General features: G+C 42.3%; 1 protein-coding gene across 5 annotated transcripts in view; it reads left to right on the plus strand.

The window, feature by feature from the left end:
• Positions 1 to 474: 474 nt before the first annotated feature.
• Positions 475 to 23,376, plus strand: part of LOC149238916 (UDP-Glycosyltransferase superfamily protein) — a 184,865-nt gene continuing 161,963 nt past the window's right edge. Inside the window, exons 1-2 of one of the 5 annotated variants that reach the window (XM_089373233.1) lie at positions 475 to 1,065; positions 1,452 to 1,563. In XM_089373233.1, the coding sequence (XP_089229359.1) occupies positions 1,500 to 1,563 (64 nt within the window). In that variant the 5' untranslated portion in view covers positions 475 to 1,065; positions 1,452 to 1,499. Of the gene's footprint in view, positions 1,066 to 1,137; positions 1,328 to 1,451; positions 1,564 to 23,376 lie in introns of those variants that run through there. The other 4 variants (XM_089373237.1, XM_089373234.1, XM_089373236.1 and 1 more) reach the window with 4 other exon arrangements.

The raw sequence follows: 23,376 nt of genomic DNA on the forward strand, positions 1-23,376 counted from the left end.
TGGCTTCTTCGTTCGTCTTGTCTTCCTTCTTTTTGCGGATTTCAGAGCTCAGTTGTCTTTTCTTGGAGGGTGAAATGCCTCTTATATATAGGAGTCTGCTTCTTCTTTTAGGTCGACTACGTGACTTGAGGCCGACTTGACTTTTATGCTTCTGATTTCTTCCTTTTAGGATTTCATTGCTTGGAGAAGGCTTGTGACTTCGCTTAGAGGACTTCTTATGACCATAATATATGAGGACTTCTTATGACCATAATACATATTCATACAAAGTGTAACATACCATTAAGGTCTTCAACCTTTTCTTTTGACTATTTGACTCATCTATAGCACTTCAACTAGTATTAAACCTATTTCCATAAACAAAAAACTCATTGACATATATTATAAAAATAATATTTCTTTTTTCTTAAATAAGTACACATATCAAAAATATATTTAAGAATAGTGAATCTAGTTACCTTTCCTTCAACACCATGATTGCTAAACTTTCCAAAATGATTTAAACATTACTTTGGTAAGAAGCTCATCATTTTGCTCACGAAGAAACCTCCAAAAAGGAAAAGGAAATACAGAGTTTTAGAAATTGTTGAAAGATCCCAATGTTGAATCGTCAAACGACGATAGATAGTTGACTAGAAATCTCAGCGCAATTGCATAAAAACCAAAGGTGAAGAACCAGTCAACTCAAAGACGAATTACTTGCAGATGATCATAGTGGGTTTAGCAGAGCAGATTGCCAAAATTTTGCAGGGGAAAAACGAAACACTGAGCTCATAAAAATCCAGAACGTGAAGTAAAGAGTAGATCAGCCACCGTTTCTGTGCAACATGAAATAGATCCAGAAATCGTTCTGAGAAGCTTATGCAGGGAGAAACATGGAGGATGATTGCATCCCCAGAAACTGACGTGTATGCAAAAAATCTATATTTTCTGAAGAACCAAAAACATACCCCGTGAGAGAGATTGATACGGGCAGGCGTGGGCAAAATTTTGAAAGTCAGAGCTACCAGAATTGTCAGGGGCAAATTGGGAGCGATACCAGACGTAATTGGTAAATTTTTTGAGGTGAAATTGTTTGATAATTCCAAGAAATGCATTCATTTTTAATTTGTTCGATTCGAATTATTTGTTAAAACCCCTGGCTTGGTACGGGTTGAACGGAGGTACAGAACATGGAAAAAGTGACTGTGTGATGCCAATCTCTAGCTTGTTTTTATGCGTGTTTGCTAGTGTGCGTCCTCTGTACATTATGTTGTATACGCAAATGAGTAATACAACAACAATCATGTGATAGTATGTCAAGAAAAGGAAACTATAGTGAAGTGGGGTGGGTAATTTCTTTTCATTGTGTATTGTCAAATCAATTCTAAGATAGTGTTTCCTTTCATTAACATCTAAATTGACCTGATATACTTGTGTCTAGTGCTAACAGAACTCTTTTGATTTCTTAGTCTCTGCCTGTGAGCAGAGAGCAGCGAGTCATTTACTATTTAACGATAATGGTGACATTAAACCCTGGTCGGAAGCTGAAGATCGCGATCTGCCATCCAGACCTTGGAATAGGTACTTAATTATTTTATCCATTTATTTATTTATTTGTTGCGAATATGTTACACCATTTGCATAAGTAAAGAATGGATAGCTCATTCTTTGTTATGTGGTTTCATAGACTTTGTATGTATATTAATGGTTAAAAAAATAGAAATAAAAGTTAAATTTAGAGATACGAACGAACCCTATTTAGCACATAGTATTATAATCAGACATTCCCCGGGGTTTTAAACACTCAGCTTTTGGTAAAACTCTTAAAACTCTAGTAATAGAGCTGACTAATTTTTGCTGGGCATTTGGTATTGAGTATATGCAGCACTAGAATTTACTCATGAATATGTTCATGCGAGGTTTCAAGGTTGATTGAAGCCATGCAAAACTGGGACTTGCTGAGAGAGAGAGAGAGAAGAGAGTGGGTAGGGGTAGGGAGAGATCCATTAAATGTCGACGAAGTCACCTGGCCTATGGGAAGAAAGGCCTTACATCGTATGCAGAATTCCAAGATATGTAAAGTAGTGCAAAGAAGTTTTGGATTCCTTGTTTTGATTTGGCCTTCCCTCTGTGGATCGGTCTCCTAGACAAGCCGGATTGGCTTTCAGTAATTTGTCTTACAGGCACGCCATCCTCGAGGTTCTATTGGCTGTGTCATCTACTTTGCCCTCACAAAACACCAACCCTCAACTGCTATTTCTAAGTTTGCTCCTTTTCTAATGTGGTTGAATGCCTCACAATTTTATAAAGAGATGCTACTCAATCTCCACGTCTCCCTTTCTGCATGTTCGGCATGTCCCCTATTCCCATTCTTCCTTTTATTCTTCCCTTATTCTTGTTTCAGACCTTGGCATGTCTGCTGTTTCTTATTTGAGACAACTTTTTTTTTTCTCCATGCAATGTTTGGTTTCGAGCAGTTCTGCATTCCGATCCTCCCTCCCGGTTGAACTTATCTATATAGCATTGTTGGTTCCTTTAGGAGTTTCTTTTCCACTTTTTTTTTTGCACTTATGTACGTGGATTTCAATTCCTTCATATCTACCAGGCAACTTTCTGTTCTGTCCCAATTGGTAAGCCACTTCTCATATTGCAAGTGAAAGAGAGAGAGAATCTTATTAAAATGTCCATGAAGCCAATTGGCCTATGGGATGGAAAGGCTCACAAGTGATGCAACATGTCATCATATAATTGAAAGAAGATAATAAAACAAGGAGGCAGGATCCAAAGTGTTTCACAAAGAAGTTTTAGACTACTTGCTTGGATTCGGCCTTCTCTTTATTGTAGCAAAAATCTCCTACTGAGTTGTAGCTGCGTATAGTGGCTTGTATACAATATGCATCATTCTTGAGGCTTGGAGTTTCTTTGCACTTTTTTTAGCACTGATATATGCGGATTTTCAATTTATTCCTATTTGCCAAGCAACCTTATTTCACTATGTCACAACTGGTAAGCCATTTCTTACATCGAGAGAGACCAAATATTATTAAAATGCCCATGAGGTTAATTGGCCTATGCATGTCATCATATAAATGAAAGAAGATAATAAAACAAGGAGGCAAGGTGACTCCAAAATGTAACAGAATTAAGTTTTGGACTACTCATTCGGATTCGGTCTTCTCCTTATTGTAGCAAAAGTCTTATGCTCAATTATAGCAGCATTCAATGGCTTCTATATGATGTGCATCATTTGTAATGTCCCTTATGAATTAATTGACTAAGGAAGGACAAAATGGCCTATCCAATCCCGTAGTCTTGAAAAAGTGGGAAAACCCAATTTTCCCAATGTTGGGGCTACATTGCGAAAATGTTGGGTTGGCTGGGGAAAAATAACTCAAATTTGGGGTGGCATTCACAACCCCTCACATTTGGGAGCCCATGAAGGAAATCTATAAATACAAGAGAGTTAGAATCATTTGGATTGGATCACTTTGTCTTTGTTTTCTTTGAGCCTGAGGCTGTGAGGTTTTTAAGACTTCTTTTCTATTCTTTGACTAGTTTCGGTGGAGGTTATCCCACCCTACCTAGTCACCTTCTCCTTGTTCTGGCACAGGTAATGAGAGCAATTCTGATTTGAAGAATCTGGCAAATTGTGGGCTTTATCTATCTGAAAGACAACAAAGTATTTGTGGGAAATCTGAGGCAGGAAATCAAAATATCTCCTGAAGTTGTGCGAGTGTGCTCTGAGGCAAATGGTGGAACCCTGAGGCATTATTTCAGCCTAGTCTGAGGCCAGTTCCTCCCAGCCTGTGGCCAATTTTGAGGCATTCCAGCCTCCTTGAGGTAGAACTCAACCTCCCTGTGGTAGGACTTGGGCCCTTCTTTGAGGCAAACTCAGGTTCTTCTTGAGGCTATTTTGGGGTCTTCTGAGGGCTGTTTAGGTACACTCTGTGACAAGATCTTGAGGCAATTCGGTGCTCTTGAGATAGAGTTCGGAAGGGTTTCTTGAGATAGTTCAGAGGCAGAGTTAGGGCATTTTCTGAGATAGAACATTGATCATCTTTCTGAGCAGTTCAGTCATCTCTTGAGGTAGTTTGACCCCCTTTTTCTGGAGTCAGAATTCATTGTGTTTTGGTCAGCTCCTATAACAGAGTTCAGGGTTTGTCCTGAAGTTGTTCGATCATCTTTGAACCAAAATTCACAGGGGAATAATAAACTGTTATAACTGTGCTCCCAATATGCAGACCAGTACATGGCAGCTTAGGTCACTGTGTAGGAAATTAAGATGTTAATAGAACTCTGTTAGGTTTGGATTTAACATTGGAACCGTTGTCAAATTCATTGATGGTTGAATTACGGACTGTATGAGGACCATTTTGTTGTAGTGTTGAATGAACCGATAATTTCATTATTGAGCAAGCAAAGAGATTTAGTTGGAAACCCTAGTCCCTAAGAATTCCTAAGAACAATGTTGCCCTAGCACATTACAGTGGTATCAAAGCTGGAATCCTGCCAGCTTGTGAGTGTATGAGCTTTGTATGCTTCTTGAAGATACAAGAAATGTCACAGTCAGGAAAAAGAGAATTAACCACAACACATCCATGGGGGAATAGAGAAGAACAGGGAGGGCCGGATCTCAAGGATCTCTTACATGTGCTAATTCATGGATAAACATAGATAACTAATTTGTTAATATAAGAGTGGCAACAAGGACAACAACAAATGACATAGCTCTTACAGGACATAAACAATCTTGGTAATAATATGACTAATGGTTTGAATGTGCGTAACAAAACTACTGCTGAAGGAAGCAACATCCATAATCCGAGCCCATCAATACTTTTGCGCAGCCTAATGCCAGGGCAACCAATGGAAGTAACCATAGACCTTTACTTCTTAGGTTATTGGAAATCAACCAACCGCAACCCAAGGAGCAGTAGAACAAGATGCACTCTTTAATGAGTACTTTCGGGAGTATGCAAAACTATAAGAAAATACACGAGCAACCTAGTCTTTCTGAAAATACAACATCAAATACCATAATAGATTTAGTGAACAATGAAATTTGGGTTTGATGTGCAAGGTAGGAAAGCTGCCCATCCCCTCTTTTGATGGGTCATCAAAATGCTCAACAAGGGCTTGGGTACAAAAGTTGGACATCTATTTTCGACTTAATTCCATTGAGGAAGTAAATGCTATCCAATTTGCCACTTTGCATTTGGAGGGGGAAGCACATGAATGGTGGTACCATGGACTAGTCACCTTGGGACACTCTAGCATAACATCTTATATGTATTTTACCCAACGATTGATAGAGCATTTGATCGAAGGGATTTTGACATGCATTTCAGAGAATTGGCACAAATCAAACAAAGAGGGACACCAGATGAGTACATTGTAGAATTCGAACGGACAACAGTCATGGTAATAGATCTCTTAGCGTAGAGGCGGGTGATGCTCTTTGTAGAAGGTCTAGCTGAACCACTACATGGATGGGTCAAAAGCCTTCAAGCACACCACATTATTAGAGGTCATCACCAAGACTCGAAATATGGGAGTTGCAACACCAAAAGTGAAGACTCCACCCATACCACAAGCCCCTCCAAAAGATAAGGGAAAGAAGATATCTTTGGACAACGAAACTAAGAAGGATTGGTTGGATGAAGAAACTCAAAATAAGCTTAGAAGAATGAATCTTTATTTCACTTGCAAAGAGCCATGGTGATCCAAGTGGATATTGGTGGCCACCTGCCTATTCCACTTGGACCCCAAACACCGTTTCTTTCAGTTTCCTTAATTGTAGCACAATTACTATTTTTGGCAATTTTTTGGGTCCTAAACTTCCGGAGCCATATTGAGGCCCTAAATGATGTTTTTTTTTGGAAAATGGGAAAACCCGTAGCCCGCGGCAAGGGTTTGCTGTCGAAAGTTGTTTTTCTTGGAAAGATCTTTCTAACGAGGTATCGTACGTGTCAAACAAAGATTGTATGCCAAAGTTACAACCCCGAGAAGTTGATGTACCAATTAATCTCTATAGGGCCCACAAACTTTTGGCGCTTCATCTCCTAAGGTTAGGTTTTTGGATGTTTAAGATTTTCCAGTGTTTCCCAACAATACAAAGGTCTCTGAGCCTCATTGTAACACAGTTAAGAAAGCATGTAGCTGTCACATCTCTTCTCAGAGATAAACTACCATCGCCCGAGCTAATTTATTTCCATTCTGCATATAAACAATTTTCAGTATTTGTTATTAATGAATTGAAGTTCAGTTTCTGCTGTAGCTCTGTGTTTCTGTTTAAATCTTTATTTCATTTCGTTCCTGCATAAATCGGGATCAGTGGTATCAGAGAGGTCTTGTTCTTTCTTTGTTTTTCTGTGCATGTCCCCAACGGGGTTGGGGTATAAGGAGTTAAGACTTAAACTGGTTGAGCCCTTGCAAGACCGACCTCGTTGACCTTGATGAACTCCCATGGCGAAACAAAAGAGAGACGAGGGAGTAGGTGATCCTTTCAAAATGTTGCTCGAAGAAACCCTCGAGCAACAAAGCAACGAGATGATGGATAACTTTTCCCAAATCTTTCGACGGGTATCAGTAGGCGAAGAATCTTCATCCGACAACCACCTTGGAGACGCCACCCCCTTCAAGGTACAAGTTAACTTTGACATTCCTATATTTGAAGGCTGGATAGATGCAAATACGTAGATAAATGGTTAAATTTTTTGGAAGGATAATTTTCGGTTCATAATTTTCCAATAGGGAAAATATTACTTTTGCACTCCTCAAGGTCGCCCCCTACATCAAGGACTAGTGGGAAACCTACTATGAGCAAAGGGATGAGAAGGAACCCTCACTATTTTTAGTCGCACCCACTTGGAATTCTTTCCAAGACGTCGTCAAGGAATAATATTACCCTATCGGGAGCTGTGAATATAAGTACATAAAATGGACCACACTACGACAGGGAAGGGACCAAGATGTGCCAGAGTTCACAAATATTTTTCATACCTTTCGCACGAGTTCAGTATCAAGGATTCTAAGCGGCATCTGGTACTTAAGTATTGTTAGTTTTTGTAGCATCGGAGGTGTTCTAGTCTTGAAACTTTGTGGAGAGGCTAAAACATAGGTGTTCTCCATAACCCATAAATCATTTCTGGAAATTCCACCTAGAATTGTCTCAATTAGTTTATTAACCTATTTTTAAATATTTCCTAAGTCTAAACTTAGGGAAGGGGGTTAACTAATCTTTATTAATTGAGAAAGGTATGAATCATTTAGAAACTCACACAGATTGATCCAGAGATGATCTTAGCCATCGATTATGTTTTAATCTTGGTTGTTGGAGTCCCAAATGGAAATTATAAGAGGAGGTTGATGGGTAGATGGAGAATACACACTTGACACACACTTGAGATCAATTTCCTTGGGTAGTTCAACTATCCAGAGATCAACAATAGTTGCCGGAAGAGTTCGAGCCAGTGAAGGGAAGCAGAGACAGAGAGGGGCAGGGACTATGATCTAGAGGAAGTTTTCCTGATCTAAAGAGGTAGCAGCAAGTGGCAAAAGTATTCCACCCAGAATTTGCGCAAGGGCTATGCAGAAGCTCCAACAGAGGAGTTCTATTTAGCTGGAGAGGAAGTCGATTCAGCTTCCAAAGGCTCGGAGAGTCACTTCAAGTAGCAGAGACAGACATGACGGTTTGATCAGAGATTGAACATAGCCACAAGTGCAAGAGGCAACGCAAGGATTGCGTAGAGGGCCTGTGCAAGGGTTTGGACGACCAAATTTTCTGGCGAATCTAGTGCCGGGATTGCTTGTGGAGCGAGAGAATTTTCTCTCTAATTACTTTCGTTAGATACTTGCTGATTGGATAACCAACTGGGCATTCATGGATTGTACTCAGATTATTTCATTGCTGCTTAATAATAAAAACCCCTCAGCTGTTGCACCGATTTTCCCATGTTGGGTTTTTCCCAAGACTTTTGTCCAAAAATAACTGTGTCGTAATTTTTGTTTGTGTGTGCCAGTGTTTTCTCAGATTCCAGTTTATCTTCTGCAGAATTTAATTTGGTGAAAATTGTAGTTGTGAATTATTCGTTGTTTGTGTGGGCAAATAAACTGTTAATTAATTTACAGTTAGAAGAATAATTTCCAATTGTTGCAATAGAATTTTAGTAGTGAAATTTTCACAAGTACCACGACTTTCTACACAAATACATCTAGGACGAGATGGAGTTCTTGGACATCTTTTCGCTTGGCGCCACATACCGATATGCTGTTAGGATTGAGCATAAATTTAAACAGAAGAAGTAGAAATTTGGATGTGCGAATCTGAAGCAAGGAAAATGCAACCCCAAACCGCAAAACAAAGGATAAGGCCAAGGTGGGGTGACCCAGGACAACGCATCGAAGCCGCAAGCGAAGAACAACACCACGAAGATAAAGAAAAACACAAGAAAGTGGTGTGAGTTCCACAAGAGCCCCACTCACAACACAAATGAGTGTCGCGCCAAGTAGTCACTAGTGGCTGAGTTGAAGGCTTTAGAGTCAGATGCATGTTTTGACTTTGAGTTAGAACCCAACAAGGGGAATGACAAAGGAAAACAAATTATCGATGCAGAGCCCAACGCCACCATTGCCACCACCAAGGTCCAGAAAATTGAGCCCGAAGATCCAGAGGAAGGGGAGTGTCTCTTCCACTCATAGATGCGGGTGAAGGGGTCTCCACTGTAGTTTATTGTTGACAACTGGAGCAAAAAGAACCTCGTCTCAGCGAAGGTCGTTAAATGGTTGAGCCTACCAACCACACCACACCTACACCATCGAGTGGCCCACCAAGGACGAGATCTGCGTGTTAGCCAACAATGTCCCCTTCCCTACAACATCAACCCCTTCATGGATGAGGTACTGTGTGATGTTGCTCCTCTTGAAGTCTGTGATGTGTTATTAGGACAACCATACTTGTGGAAGCGACATGTTGTGTATGAGTCCAAGTCTCGCACTGTTATTATTACTTTGGGCAATAAGTTATATAGGATACCGGAGGTAGCCCTGCCTACCGCCATCTCTTTGATCTTTGCTAAGCAATGTAGTAAGATCATCTTCGAGACCGTGAAATTTGTTTTCTTTCTGATTCTCTCTCAAAGTAAGGGGAAGATCGTGGTGACATCCATAGCCCCCGAGAAGGGTTCCACCATGTAGCAGATTAGGTGGATAAGGTTGTGGAAGAATATAGGGACATCTTCTCCTCACTCACAGGTGTACCTTTACACTGTCAAGTCAAGCATTCGATTGGTCTGACTCCCAGAGCGCCTCTACCCAATGGGCTGATATATCACCGCTCTGTTTTGGAAAACGAAGAAATCAAGTGGCAGATCTAGGAGTTGCTGCAAAAAGGGCACATCCAACCAAGTTCCTCACCTTGTGGGAGCTCGATTGTACTTGTACAAAAGAATGATGGGACCTGGAGACTCTGCATTGATTATCAGGAACTAAATAAAATCATTGTCAGAAACAGGCATCCAATCCCATGGATTGATGACCTTCTTGACTAGCTCAAGGGGGCCAAGTACTTTAGCAAAGATAAATTTAAAGTCTGGCTATGACCAAGTTCCAATAGAACCCATAGATGCATGGAAGACCACCTTCAAATCCTAGGAGGGCCTTTTTGAGTGGTTGGTCATGCCTTTTGGGTTGACAAATGCCGCTGCAACTTTTATGGGGTTGATGGATGACATATTGCGGCCCTTTGCCGACTTGTTCGTGGTTGTATATCTGGACGACATCTTCATCTTCAACGAGAATTAGGAAGAGCACTTGCAACACATTCAACAACTCCTTCAAACCCTGCGGTAGCACAAACTATGTTCAAACTTGGAGAAATGCACCTTTGGCATGAGCCAAGTCCAATATTTGGGTTCTATCATTGATGAGCAAGGCAAACATGTGGATCCGACTAAGATCCAAGTCATTCGGGATTGGCTAGCCCCGACCACTCTAATAGAGCTTTGCAACGGGCCTTGCCAATTTTTATTGGAGGTTCGTGTTGGGATTCTCTCATATCACTTGGCCTTTGAGTCAAGTTACCAAGGGAAGAGTGAAAGCAAGGGTTTTTTGGTCCGATTCCCAATAAAAGGTGTTCGTTGCGTTGAAGCACCGCCTTTTCTCTGCACTAGTACTCACATTGCCAGACCTGCAAAAACCATTTGAAATTGAGATAAACGCCTTCGACTATGCTATTGGTGTAGTTCTCACCCAGCAGGGGCATCTGGTGGCCTATCACAGTGAGACACTTTCCGATACAATTCGGAAATATCCCACCTACAGTAAAGAGATGTATTCCATCATGCAGGCATGCCGACAATGGAAACATTACATTCTGGGACAATTATCCACATAGATCATCAACCACTTCAGTTTATACAAACACAAGGGAAGTTGCAAAATGCTTGCCATCAGAAGTGGTCCAGATATCCGCAACAATTCCATTTGAACATTAAATACAAGAAGGGTAGCAACATTCATGTTGCAGATTGCCTAAGTCGACCCCCGGTTGCAGCATTGACCACTGTTCTCAACTCTTGTGGCCATGAGACCTCTGGATGGTCGCAATTATACAAAAATGATATAGAGTTCACCAACACATACCAGATACTAGTGGATGGCATGCGAGTACCAAACTTCCACCTCTGGGACGCATTATTATGCCTCTTGGGCCACCTTTGTGTTCCTTAAAGCGAACGTGCCAAGCTAATTTGGGAGGCACACTATAGTCGGGTTGCATGACACTTTGGTGTGGACAAAACTGTGGTAGTACTACATAAGTATTTTTATTGGCCAAAACTCTGACAGGATGTTGGAAAATATGTCAGATCCTGCACTGCCTGTGCCATTGCCAAGCCAACCATTAAGAAGCAAAGCTTGTACGCTCCTCTGCTTACTCCCAACTAGCCCTGGGAATCCATCTCCATGGATTATCTATCTGGCATCCCTTCTACCAAACATGGTAATGATTGTGTATTTGTGGTCATGGACAGATTTTCTAAGATGGCTATATTGGCGGCCTGCAAGAAAGGTTTCACAGTAGAGGACACCGCTAAACTCTTCTTTGAACTAGTGTGGGTACATTTTGGGATCCCGCAGACCATTATATCAAATCGGGATAGTAGGTTCCTGAGCACATTCTGGTCAAGCCTCTGGTCATTATTGGACACCAAGTTTACCAAGTCGATTGTATTCCATCCCCAGATTGATGGCCAAACAAAGGTCATCAATAGGATGATCATGCACATACTACGCATGTACAACTCCAAGCATCCATGAACATGGGATGAGAGCCATCCCTATGTGCAACACAACTATAACAAAGCTCTTCATAGCTCGATGGGCTGCAACCCTTTAAGTGGGTTTGGTATTTCAATCATTGTGCCCAATGGATGTTGTTATGCCTCATGCGACTACACAGGAAAAATCCGCACATGTAAAGTTTGAGGCTAATAGAGCAACTAGGTTTATTGATCGCATCCAGCACATTAGCTAGCAGTTTTACAACATCTTGGATAAATCCAATGCCAAGTACAAACAACGCCATGATCAACATCATGTGCCACATAAGTTTTAGGTGGGCGAAAAAGTTTGGTTGCATTTGTAGAAAGAACGCCTTGTCAGAGCCCATCAAAAGCTCCAACCACTCTGATATGGGCCTTACACCATCACTAAGGCAATGGGAGTCAATGCTTTCAAGCTCAACATTCCCCCATTCCTTGGCCTGCACCCAGTGTTCAATGTGGACCGCCTTCAGCCATACTTTCCACCATTGCTGGGCACATCAGACATCGCCGAACAACTAACACCAACAAAGCTCAACCCAAACTACATGGAACAAGCCACAATTGATCAGATCATGGACAGATAAATCAAGAACACTCGCCAACAGTCAATCCAATTGTATTGGGTTGTCAAAGCTAGCCAACTCCTGCACTAAGGCAAATGGCTCACTAGGGACCAAGTTCAACAAAAGTTTCCCCATCTCATGGAGGCACTCAACACAATGGGGACCATTGCTTCCTAAGAGAGGAGGACTGATCTAGGTGGCTATTGGTGGCCATCTGCCTATTCCACTTGGACCCCCAACACCGTTTCTTTAAGTTTCCTTAATTGTAGCACAATTACTTTTTTTGGCAGTTTTTTGGGTCCTAAACTTCCGGAACTGTTTTGAGGCCCTAAATGATGTTTTTTGGAAAACAGGCATATTGAGAGCCTGTGTTAGGAGTTTGCAGTCGAAAGTTATTGTCCTCGGATAGATATTTTTAATGAGGTATCGTACGCGTCAAACAAAGATCATATGTCAAAGTTACGACCCCGGGAAGTCGATGTACCAACTAACCCCTACATGGCCCACAAACTTTTGGTGCTTCATCTCCTAGGGTTAGGTTTTTGGATGTTTAGGGTTTTCCATTGTTTCTCAATAATAAAAAGGCCTCCAAGCCTTATTGTAACACAGTTCAGATGGCATGTAGCCGTCACATCTCTTCTTAGAGATAAGTTACCATCTCCCGGGTTAGTTTATTTCCATTTTGCATGTAAGCAATTTTTAGTATTTGTTATTAATGAATTGAAGTTCAGTTTCCGCTGTAACTCTGTGTTTATGTTTAAATTTGTATTTCATTTCGTTCTTGCATAAATTTGGATCACATGGAAACCCAGTCACTAATGTTTGGGAAAGGGAATGACTCACTACATTGAAATACTGCTCGATAACAACAGTGAAGGTGATACAACATAGCCACCAAGCAAGGAGCCTAACATTTATGAAGAAGCACTACCCTTGAAAGCAGCTAGGAGACCACTTCCGAGAATTGAAGGAGGTACTATTGCCATTCTCTCAGGAGTCCCTAAATATCACACATTCAAAATCAAGGGTGCTATACAAGGGCAATGAATCATAGCATTGATAGATGGTGGAGCAACATACAACTTTATTGATGCAACAATGGTGGTAAGGAGAGGCATGACATGCGCATAGGTAGTTTCACAATTGAGCGTCACACTTGGTAAGTATACACTTACTGATGATTTTTATGTGATAGAATTGGTAGATACCAATGTGGTGCTGGGAGTACAATGGTTGTACTCGCTAGGAAGATTCATAATGAACTACCAAGCGATGGAAATGAAATTCTGAGACCTTAAAGGCAACAAGGTAGTATTAAGAGGCATGACCAAGGTAGTTCTAAGAGGCATGACCAATGGTGGTCCCTGAGTTGTAACAACCCAACAAATGGAGGTCATACCCAAGCAAGGCGAAGTCACTTGCAACAACTTGTAGAAGTACAAGTAATGACTTACAATCTAATGAGGCTGGATATGAAGAGAATGCTGAGCATGACACATTCTTGAGAGATTGGAGAGCCCACCTCTTAGTAGAGTACTCCAAGAATAAGTTTGCTTGTGAATTGTTGGACAAACTCATCCATGATGACAGGTACTAGGTGGAAGATGGAATCATTTTCTTTGAAGACCAGATGTATATCGAATATACACTCAGAAAAAGGCTATGTGGGATCACACCTAGCACTCCAGTTGATGTCACACGGGAGTTTTACCCTAAAGAAAGGGATTGCACAATTATGGAGTAGAGTAGGCCAAACACTAAGGATAATGGCCACAATGAAAAGCGGGTTGCAGCAGTAGATTGCTTTGAGGTACATGACAACCTTATTAAAGAAGGGAACACAAGACATGTTACTTGCCAGAAGCATGGAAAGAGTTTGGTAGCAAAGGTTGCTAAATCACATGACCATGAAGTTGATTCTCCAAATTCTCCAAAAAGACCTCATGCATTTGAGCTAGGTACCAAATTTTGTTATGAATTCCTTGCCGCACTGAATGCTTATAATGTTACCACATTTTGTAGCACAAAATGTATCGGGATAAACAAGGGAGAGTTGGAAGTGTTTTTCCAGTTTACTCCAAAGTGGGAAAAATGCTATGATTGTATTATAGGTTGCCAAATCACTCCTACCATGGTCAACTAATTGCAAAATTGCATGGAGCTATGTTGTCATTAATCCTTCATAGGTTAATGGGCCTTTCACTCGCACAAGAAAGAGGTTGTTAAAAGTCCAGCCATGCATAGAATACAACACCTTAAAAGCTGAAAAAGGGTCACCTCCCAATGGAGTAAAGACAATAGAAAAATATGGATAGCCCGTGGAGTTTATTGTAAATCTACTGCCACCAAAAGGGGAAGCAACTTCCTATAACCTTTTGAAGATTGTTGCTATGGTGAGAGGAAAAACTTCAGCGGACACAAAACTTCAACAATTTCACACAACTATACTTTTTGCCCATAACTCACCTATAATATGGCGGGTTCAAGCAACAATTCTTGCATGATGGCATCATCAACCAACATTATGATTATGGGACAAGAGGAAGAAATGTGGGGTGCTGATATGACAACAATAAGGGCAAAAGGAAGTCTGCTATTTATAAAATTTGAAGTGTAAATTGTGCGGAACCTGGACTTGCCATTGCTTGAGGACAAACAATGTCAGGAAGGGGGGACTGTAATGTCCCTTATGAATTAATTAACTAAGGATGGACAAAATGGCCTAGACAACCCCATAGGCCATAGTATTGATAGAGGGGGAAAGCCTAATTTTCCCAATGTTGGGGCAACATTGCTAAAATGTTGGGTCAACTGGGGCAAAATGACCCAAATTTGGGGTAGCATTCATAACCCCTCACTTTTGGGAGCCCATGAAGGAAATTTATAAATACAAGAGAGTTAGAGTCATTTGGATTGGATCAATTTGTATATGTTCTCTTTGATCTTGAGGCTTTGAGGGTTTTAAGAATCCTTTTCTATTCTTTGACTAGTTTCGGTGGAGGTGATCCCACCCTACCTAGTCACCTTCTCCTTGGTCTGGCATAGGTTATGGGAGCAGTTTTGATCCGAAGAATCTGGAAAATTGTGGGCTTTATCTATCTAAAAGACAACAAAGTATTTGTGGGAAATTTGAGGCAAGAAATCGAAATATCTCTTGAAGTTGTGCGAGTATGCTCTGAGGCAAACAATGTAATCCCGAGTCATTATTTCGGCCTAGTCTGAGGCTAGTTCGTTCCTGCCTACAGCCATTTTTGAGTTACTCCGGCCTCCCTGAGGTAGTACTCGACCCCTCTTCTGAGGCAGCTTGGCCTCCCTGAGGCAGGACTTGGCCCCTTCTCTGAGGCAAACTCGGGTTCTTCCTGAGGCTATTTCAGGTCTTCTGAGGGGTGTTTAGGTACACTCTGTGACAAGATCTTGAGGCAATTCGGTGCTCCTGAGACAAAGTTCGAAAGGGTTTATTGAGACAGTTTGGAGGCTGAGTTAGGGCATTTCCTGAGACAAAACGTTGATCATCTTTCTAAGCAGTTCGGTCATCTCTTTAGGTAGTTTGACCTCCATTTTTTAGAGTTGGAATTCAATGGGTTTTGGTTAGCTCCTATACCAAAGTTCAGGGTTTGTCTTGAAGTTGTTCGATCATCTTTGAACCAAAATTCACATGGGAATAATAAACGGTTATAACTGTGCTCCCAGTCTGCAGACCAGTACTTGGCAATTCATGTCACTTTGTAGGAAATTAGGATGTTGATAAAACTCTGTTAGGTTTGGATTTAACATTGGAACTATTGTCAAATTCATTGATGGTTGAATTACGGACTATATTGGATATTGTATTACTTCTTGTTGAACAATGCTATTTGTTATGTGTATGAGGAACATTTTGTTGTACTATTTGAATGAACTGTTAATTTCATTATTGAGCAAGAAAATAAATTCCGTTTGAAACCCTAGTCTCTAAGAATTCATAAGAACAAGATTTCCCTAGTACATTACATCATTCTTGAGGCTTTCTTTGTCATGTCCTCTCCATGGCCTCCTTGGAATGTAGTGGCCCAATTGCTGTTTTGCAATCTTCCTCCCCTCTTCATGTGGTTGCATACTTGACAGTGCAACAAAAAAATTGTTTGCCTCAACATCTTCATTCTCACACACATGACATGTCATCTCTTTCCAGTCTTCCTTGGTTTCTTCCAATCTCCCTCGTAGCAAAAAACAGATGGAAAAAGTGCCCATATGTGGTGATAGATAAATGTTAGCGGGAAAAGAAACATTGCAGCAAGGAAAATGTGGCCAAAACAAGTGGCATCGTAGCAAGGCACCGACCGAAGTGGTCAAAGGTAGACAAAAGAGTCCAATAGTCTTGGTGATGTGATAACTATGTAGATATGATGTTCTAAAGGCAGATGTGGCACATAACTCACCAATTCAAGCTTAGTTGCACACATATTGCAAGCATGGCTTGTATGTGAAGTGTATGGAGTAGTGAAATGTTGCAAACAAGGAGATAGGGCAGGTACATGGTATTTTCCATTTTTCCATTTACTGTAAACATTGAGGTTGATAGAGAAATTAATGATAGTGACTTCAATGACATGGATAAAACTTTAAATCATGTCAACTAACTTAAACAGTTGTGGATGAATGTTGGTCAAAATGTTAAGAGATGGAATCATTAGTTTCTACACCTTCATGTTTTCTCCAAAGTCCAATGGAGAATAGTTTTAAATTTTAATTTTAAAGTATGAGAAAGTCATCAATGAGTTATTAGTTAGTCGGTAAGCAAGGTTTTTTCATATCCCCAACATTATTCATATCCTCTAGACATGCTTTTCCTTTTATGGGCTGTCACATCCATGCAAGTAGAGCATTTTGTGTGGTTGGGCTTAGGAGCAAGCCTTGGGCAAATTTGGTAGTGTAGTGTTCCAATCCACGAAATGGAACTATTACTACAACTATGAATAGCCAAAGCAAGAAAGAAAAAAGGACAAGAAAGAAGGATTGGGGGTATCTACACAATTTGATATTCCCACTTAGCAATATTGCTAAGGGGAAATATCAATTTTGTCATATTGTAGACTATTACCTAGAAATAGTGGGTTGCGGGACCCCACTTGGAGTTTTGAGCTAAGGTAAAGGCCCAACATAGGAAAAAATTGAATGGTTAGTGGATGGTGGGGGCCACCCCAAGGGGAATATGCTCCCTTCTTGGCAATACACACTCTTGGAGGGAAAATATAAGGGAAATCGATCGTTGGGTCCCACATGGGGAAATTAGAGGCTCAATGACAAATTAGGAGGAGGCACTTATTTTGGGCATCTTTGATCATTTGAACATTCACCCTTGACTAGCACGCTTGAGCTGAGAGCCAAGTCTGCATGTGCTGTTGAGCACATGAGATTTTCAAGCGAGAATCTCACCCTACCTTCGGTGGACTTCGAGTGCCAACCCAAGGAGGAGTTTTGCATCACTTCAGATCTGACCAAGGAGCTTGCCAAGTAAATTCACGGAGCTGGTTGAGTAGGTGGAACGCAAAAGGGAAGTACGCTGTCACTAGAGGAGCTAATCGTGGGGGCTGTGATTTGTTGGGCTTCTAGAGCAATATAAGGGCTATCATCAGTTGAAGCTTTGGGGAGCTTCCAGAGCTCCATTTTGGAGAGAAGTGGCTGGGCCAAGCATTCACCAGCAAGGACCGCATAGAGCCTGTAACCCACCACTTCGTGGGTGATATCCCTAGGGCCTAGGAGAAATTTTTCTCCATGATGAACCTCTGCTGGCAGCTAACGGCCCCTTGCAGCCGCCTACTTAGCTCGTTGTGCCATTTCTTGGCCACCTGAGCCATCCATGTGGTTCCTCACCCACCTGTATTGATAGTATGTTTGAAGGTGGGCCTCCCGAATCTAAAGGTATGTCTTGTCATTTGGTAGTTGAGTATTGGGTTTACTTATCATGGATACTTCTGGGTATGGATTGATGGGGGGATTTGGCGGAAAGGGTGGGCTTAGTTTGTGCTCTTGTCCCCTTGATCTCTTTGGGATGTACCCTTGGATCTTAGTCTCGTTTTACCATTTGGTTCTAGGGTGGTACTACTTGGGAAACCCCGACTTTGGGTGCGTGGTCCCGCTCCTTTACCCACATATATTACTCCCTTTCCACTCACTATACCCCATTCATCATTTCTCCCACCTAGGTCCACATTTCCATTCTGGGTCCACATAGGGCCAACCTCCCTATCCCCTTGTCCCCACCTTGGGTCAGGCTTGGAATGATGCCCCAGAGGTTGAAGCAATTAAAAGAAAAAGGAAAAAGCATAATTGGCCACATTTAATAGGAAATTGTACCACAAAATGCAAAAGATGGCTGGGACAAAATAATTAGCACGTGGGCAAAAGCCAATGCATGAGCTCTACCCCAATCCATGGCCATCACCCTGGTTCCATAGGCCCTAGATGAACCTCCTTTATCATTCAAGAACCCATGATTGTCCCAAATCCTAGAGGGTAATGAACCATCTTACTCAAAAGGGGTAATCACTGTTATATCTTACACATCATGCTCTTGTCCTTTGAGCCCCAAACAATTAATTGAAGAAAATTCATGAAAGGCAAAAGGCATATAAAGAAGGGTGGAAAAATCGAGGCCGGGGCACCTCATGTACCACGATTTCTCACTCCTACACATTACATACCCAGGTATGGGTTTCCCCTTATCTAGCTACCCCTATGCCCCAATATGTGGCCCAGGATTGCCCCTCTCACTCCCTCTTCCATTCCACTTATCTATCACTTGCCACCCCCATTAGAGGGATGTACCTTGGACATACTATCCCCTTTAAAGGGCTAAAACCACCTAATAAGGTACTTGGTTAACCCCCTTTGGAGCTTGGAGACACTAGAACATGCCAAAGCCCACTACGGAAGGGCATGCCATTATGAAGTGCCCACTTTTTTATCCATGATTTGTAAACTCTTTCACTCGATTATTTTAATGATTGGTTGTACTGGAAGCCTAGGGGACGCATTGGATCTTATGCAGGATTACAAGTGGTTTCCATTTGGGTTTGGTCTCCCTATACGAGATCCCAACCCCCAGAGGTCTACATTGGCACATATAGGGTGTGCATAGAGAGCCGTTGGCCTCCACAGCAGCAGACATTCCATGGCTCTTCATTGATGCTAGGAGACTACTAGCGATCCACTTTTGGGATGATGGTGATATGCTTGGTATATTATGTCCAATAAGCCCCCACAAGAGCCCCACACATTTGGCAGGTGTCCCAGGACTTGTACAATGTCATGACAACATTCATTCCACCACTTAGACCCTTGCAAAGTATCTATAGGCGTCTCCAATTCATATGAAGACCCATGGGGTCATTTATGTGCCCTCAGACCCACTGGGAGCACCACAAGTCTACTACTTGGAGAACAGGGGGCCACCCCCTTGTCCATCATATTCTGAGGAATTTATTCCTCAGAATGGTACTTTAGGACATTACTAGGCCTTTAGAGGGCCCCACGACATGTACATATTATTATTTGGCCCCTTGTGAGGCTTATTTTTACACTTGTGGGCTAGTTTTGTGGGCTTGTCACCAATAGGGGTTTTATTTGCGCATTATTTTATCATTAGGGGCTAATGTAGACCCATAGGCTAATTCGAACTCCTTAGGAGGCTGTATATTGATGTGAGATACATTCATTTGAATCATCACTTGACTTGGGATCTCTCTAATCATAGAGAATTTCACATTTTTCCTTGGAGGATATTTTTTTGGAGATGGATGAATTTTGATGTATGGATATGGGCTATTTATCTTGCCTTGGAGCTTTGTCTTGTAAACAAAATGCTGGTTGGATATACTCTATAACGTTGTAAGTAAATTTTGATGTTGTTATTCTTGTTGCTGCATACTGCTAAAATTAGGGCTAGTTGCTGCATAATTGAAATGTGGAATTGAGCATGTTTTAGCTAATTTAATGTATGGGCCAATGTTATATGAAGGAAATGTCCTAGAGATTATTTGTCTCGATAAGCTTGCATCATTTGCTTTAAAGTATAAATGCTTGAAGGCCTCTTTTCTTCTCTTTCTCTCAACATTGGATGAAGCTGACTTTCTGGGCCTCCTTGATCAAGAAACCAAGTTCTTACTCATCATCATCCTTGACTCCATATACCCAAGTGAATTAGGCACTAGTCCCTTAAAAAGGTGATCATTTTAACCTTCTTTTTACCCTTTCCCCTTTTTCCCTAGGTCTAGCCCCATTAGGTCACCTAGGGCATCAATTTCCCGGGAAATGACCCAAGGAAAAATTTCGATCTCCTACAGGCTATTGTGCTGGTGGGTCACCTCCCTCTCCTCCAAATTTGAGGCAATTCTAACAGTGGAATTTCCGAGAATCCAAGCTCTAGCTCTAGGATCGAATTTTGCCTAGTCATCCCCAAGGCTAGACCTCAATAGGATCAAGTCAACCTTTTGAAGTAAATATTCTTGTTTTGTCCTTTCCTTTCACCTTGTCTAGGATAGGAACATCATTGGTTGCTACATTCCATCCCCGAACTTGGACTGGGTCCACTTGGCCCCGTGTGGTCCCACTTCTTAATAAAGATTATTTGTCAAGGACCATTTGGGAATCCAAGTTTCCCAAGGATTATAGGGATTGAGAACCTCGTCTATAAGCCTATTCCTTCTCCCTCAACCCTCCAATCCTCACCCCTTACCCCTGGAGGACCAAGTCCCTTGCTTAAAGAGCAAGCAAGTTCCATTCTTCACTCCATCCTTGGGAAAGGGTTTCCAGGGTCACTTTTCACCTATCCATTGACATATACTTTACAAGTGATCCCTACACTACTGGGACTCCTCCCATTGGTGAAAGTCCGTAAAGAGCAGGGAGACTTAGCTGTGGTGACAGTGGGCTAAGCCTCCACCGTTGCCCTTAACCTAATAGTTTCCCTCTTAGGAACCCCTTTTAGTCCCCCTTCTGGTTTGAGTGGTAACAGGGCCTGTGCAACAATATTTCGTGCCACATGTGGGCCGTTGGGAGAAAGAGGATTTTGGGGTTGAGGCTTGTGGGGGAGTTCTGGAAGGGGATTTGCTGAATATTTTAGCTATTTTGGGGACTTCCAACAGTGTCATCTACAGGCGGGTCGAAATTCCCAACAGATAGAGGAATTAGGAGAAATTGGGCTGAAATTTCGGGGTCAGCATTTGGTCAAACCCTTTCTTGGTTTTTGTGGGTTATTGGAGGAGAGGTCAGTGTTAATTTCCCAGTATTTTCTGAGCACTGGAAGAGGGACAAAATAATCGTTCTTTACAACCAACAGTTTAGTTTCTGGGGGATCATCGCCTAAAAATAGAGGGGACAACTACGTAGTAGTTGCGGCACTTTGTTCCATCACTTGGGCTTTGCTAGCTTGCCTAGGGCAAGCCTAGGTGCACACTTTCCAAATTTTTATTGTACCCCATACATTTATAATAAAATGGCTCAGAGTAGCACAATTTTTGGCTTATTTCATGGCGTCTGATGTATGTGTAATTTTTGTGGGTATTTTTGCTATGCATGCTTTGTTTATCATTGTAAAATTTCCTTAGGGATATTACAGTGGTATCAGAGTTCATAGTCTTGGCTCAGCCTGTGGGAGCAACTTAGTCTATGAAACTGGAGGATAAGCAGAACATGACTTACATGAGGCATATGTAGAGAAGCAGAGAAAGGCAACTACAAATCACTCCTGATCCAGTAACTTTTGAACTGGAGGTTCAGAGGCCAGACATGGGGGATAAAGGGGGAGACAAGGTGAGCAAAGAAGAGGAGTTTTCTCAACACCTTTTGAAGGCCATCAATGATATGTCTAAGGGCATTGATGAGCTATGACAGCTGAACTGTAGCGACAATAAGGGCGAAGGGATTTAGGGGGAAATTCATCTGGGTGAAGGTTCGGGTACTTCGCAACACCATGCAGTGAACACACCCAAAGCACCACTTGTCTCTAGTACAACACCTAGGTAAACTATCCCCACATTCCTAGCATCCGGTGCTGGAGGGCTACAAGGGTAGGAGGAGATGCCTATGGGGGACTATTTCGTGGAATACTAGTCCTATGGGCCCGATTTTAGAGAGGCCATCACCTTCAAGGACTTCTGCCAGCTTAAAGGAAACAATAGGAGCAAGGGACAGAATGGTGGAGGCTACACACATGGCACCGACCTACAACGTACTATGGGGAGATTGTTCCTCTCAACCTTTGATGGTTTGGCCAAGAGCTCAGTCAGGGCATGGGTTGAGAAGTTAGACGTTTATTTTTAGCTCAACTAGATGACAGAGGCATAAGCAATCAAAATTGGCACGCTGCATTTAGAGGGGGATGCCCATGACTGGTGGTTCCATGGGTTGACCACTATGGGACATGCGATAGTCACGACCTATGAGGATTTCACTCGGAGGGTGCTAGAGCGTTTTCAGAGGAGAGACCTAGAGGAGCACTTTGGAGTGTTGACACGACTCAAGCAGACTGGGAGTGCTGAGGCCTATATCTCTGAGTTTCTGAGACTATTAGTGATGGTGCCAGACCTATTGGAGGCCAGGAGGGTCTTTATGTTTTTGGAGGGGTTAGCAGAGCTGCTGAGGGGCTTGGTGAGGTCCAACAGGCCCACCACTTTGCAGGATGTAGTTGGCAGGGCTTGGGACTTGCAGGACGCTCTGCCTAGGACCAGGACGTAGATATCCCCCAGACCTGTGATCTAGCAGAGGGGGAGAGACATTAGGGCCCCACCATAGAGAGACACCCAGGGGCGTGGGCAGTTGGATGAGGAGGCTAGGAGGGACCTTTGTCGGAGGAAGTTGTGCTTCACTTGCCAGGAACCGTGGGCATCAAGGCATTGGTGTACCAAGGGCAAGGCCCACTTCATCGAGGTATTTTTTGACAGTGAGTTGGAGGATGAGGTGGATCATTAGTTAGATGTCGGAGATGACGGGTTGCTTATGGCGGGAGGAGGAGGCAGAGGACCACCATCGCCACCCCCACCAAGGGGAGCACCTTTCTTAGCAACAGCAGGGGTCATTGCTTCACTTCAGGGAGTGCTGAAGTATGCCACTTTAAGGATCAGGAGCATGGTGCAGGGGCAACTAGTCTCAGTATTAGTGGACAGTGGGGCTACCCACAATTTCATAGATGCCCAGATGGTGGAAAGGAGGGGCATACACACAAAGTTATTTGAGGGGTTCTTGGTGTTGGTACCGGGAGATCAAACCATGCAGTGCACTAGATATGTTCCTGGGATGACAATAGTGATGGGAACTATTCCATGACAAACCATTTTTTTGTGGTTGATGTTCTAGACACCTATGCAGTGCTTGGTGTGTAGTGGATATACTCACTTGGGCGTGTTACCACAGATTGGCAAAAGTTGGAGATGGAGTTCATGGGGCCTGACGAGAAGATGGTCTTACTGAGAGGCATGCATTCGTACCCTCCCCAGACAGTGTCACCACACAGCATGGAGGCTGATTTG

The sequence above is a fragment of the Pinus tabuliformis genome, chromosome 8 (genome assembly GCF_031772625.1).
Source record: "Pinus tabuliformis cultivar Carrire ecotype Pingquan chromosome 8, CPIR1, whole genome shotgun sequence".
NCBI classification, from domain to species: Eukaryota; Viridiplantae; Streptophyta; class Pinopsida; order Pinales; family Pinaceae; genus Pinus; species Pinus tabuliformis.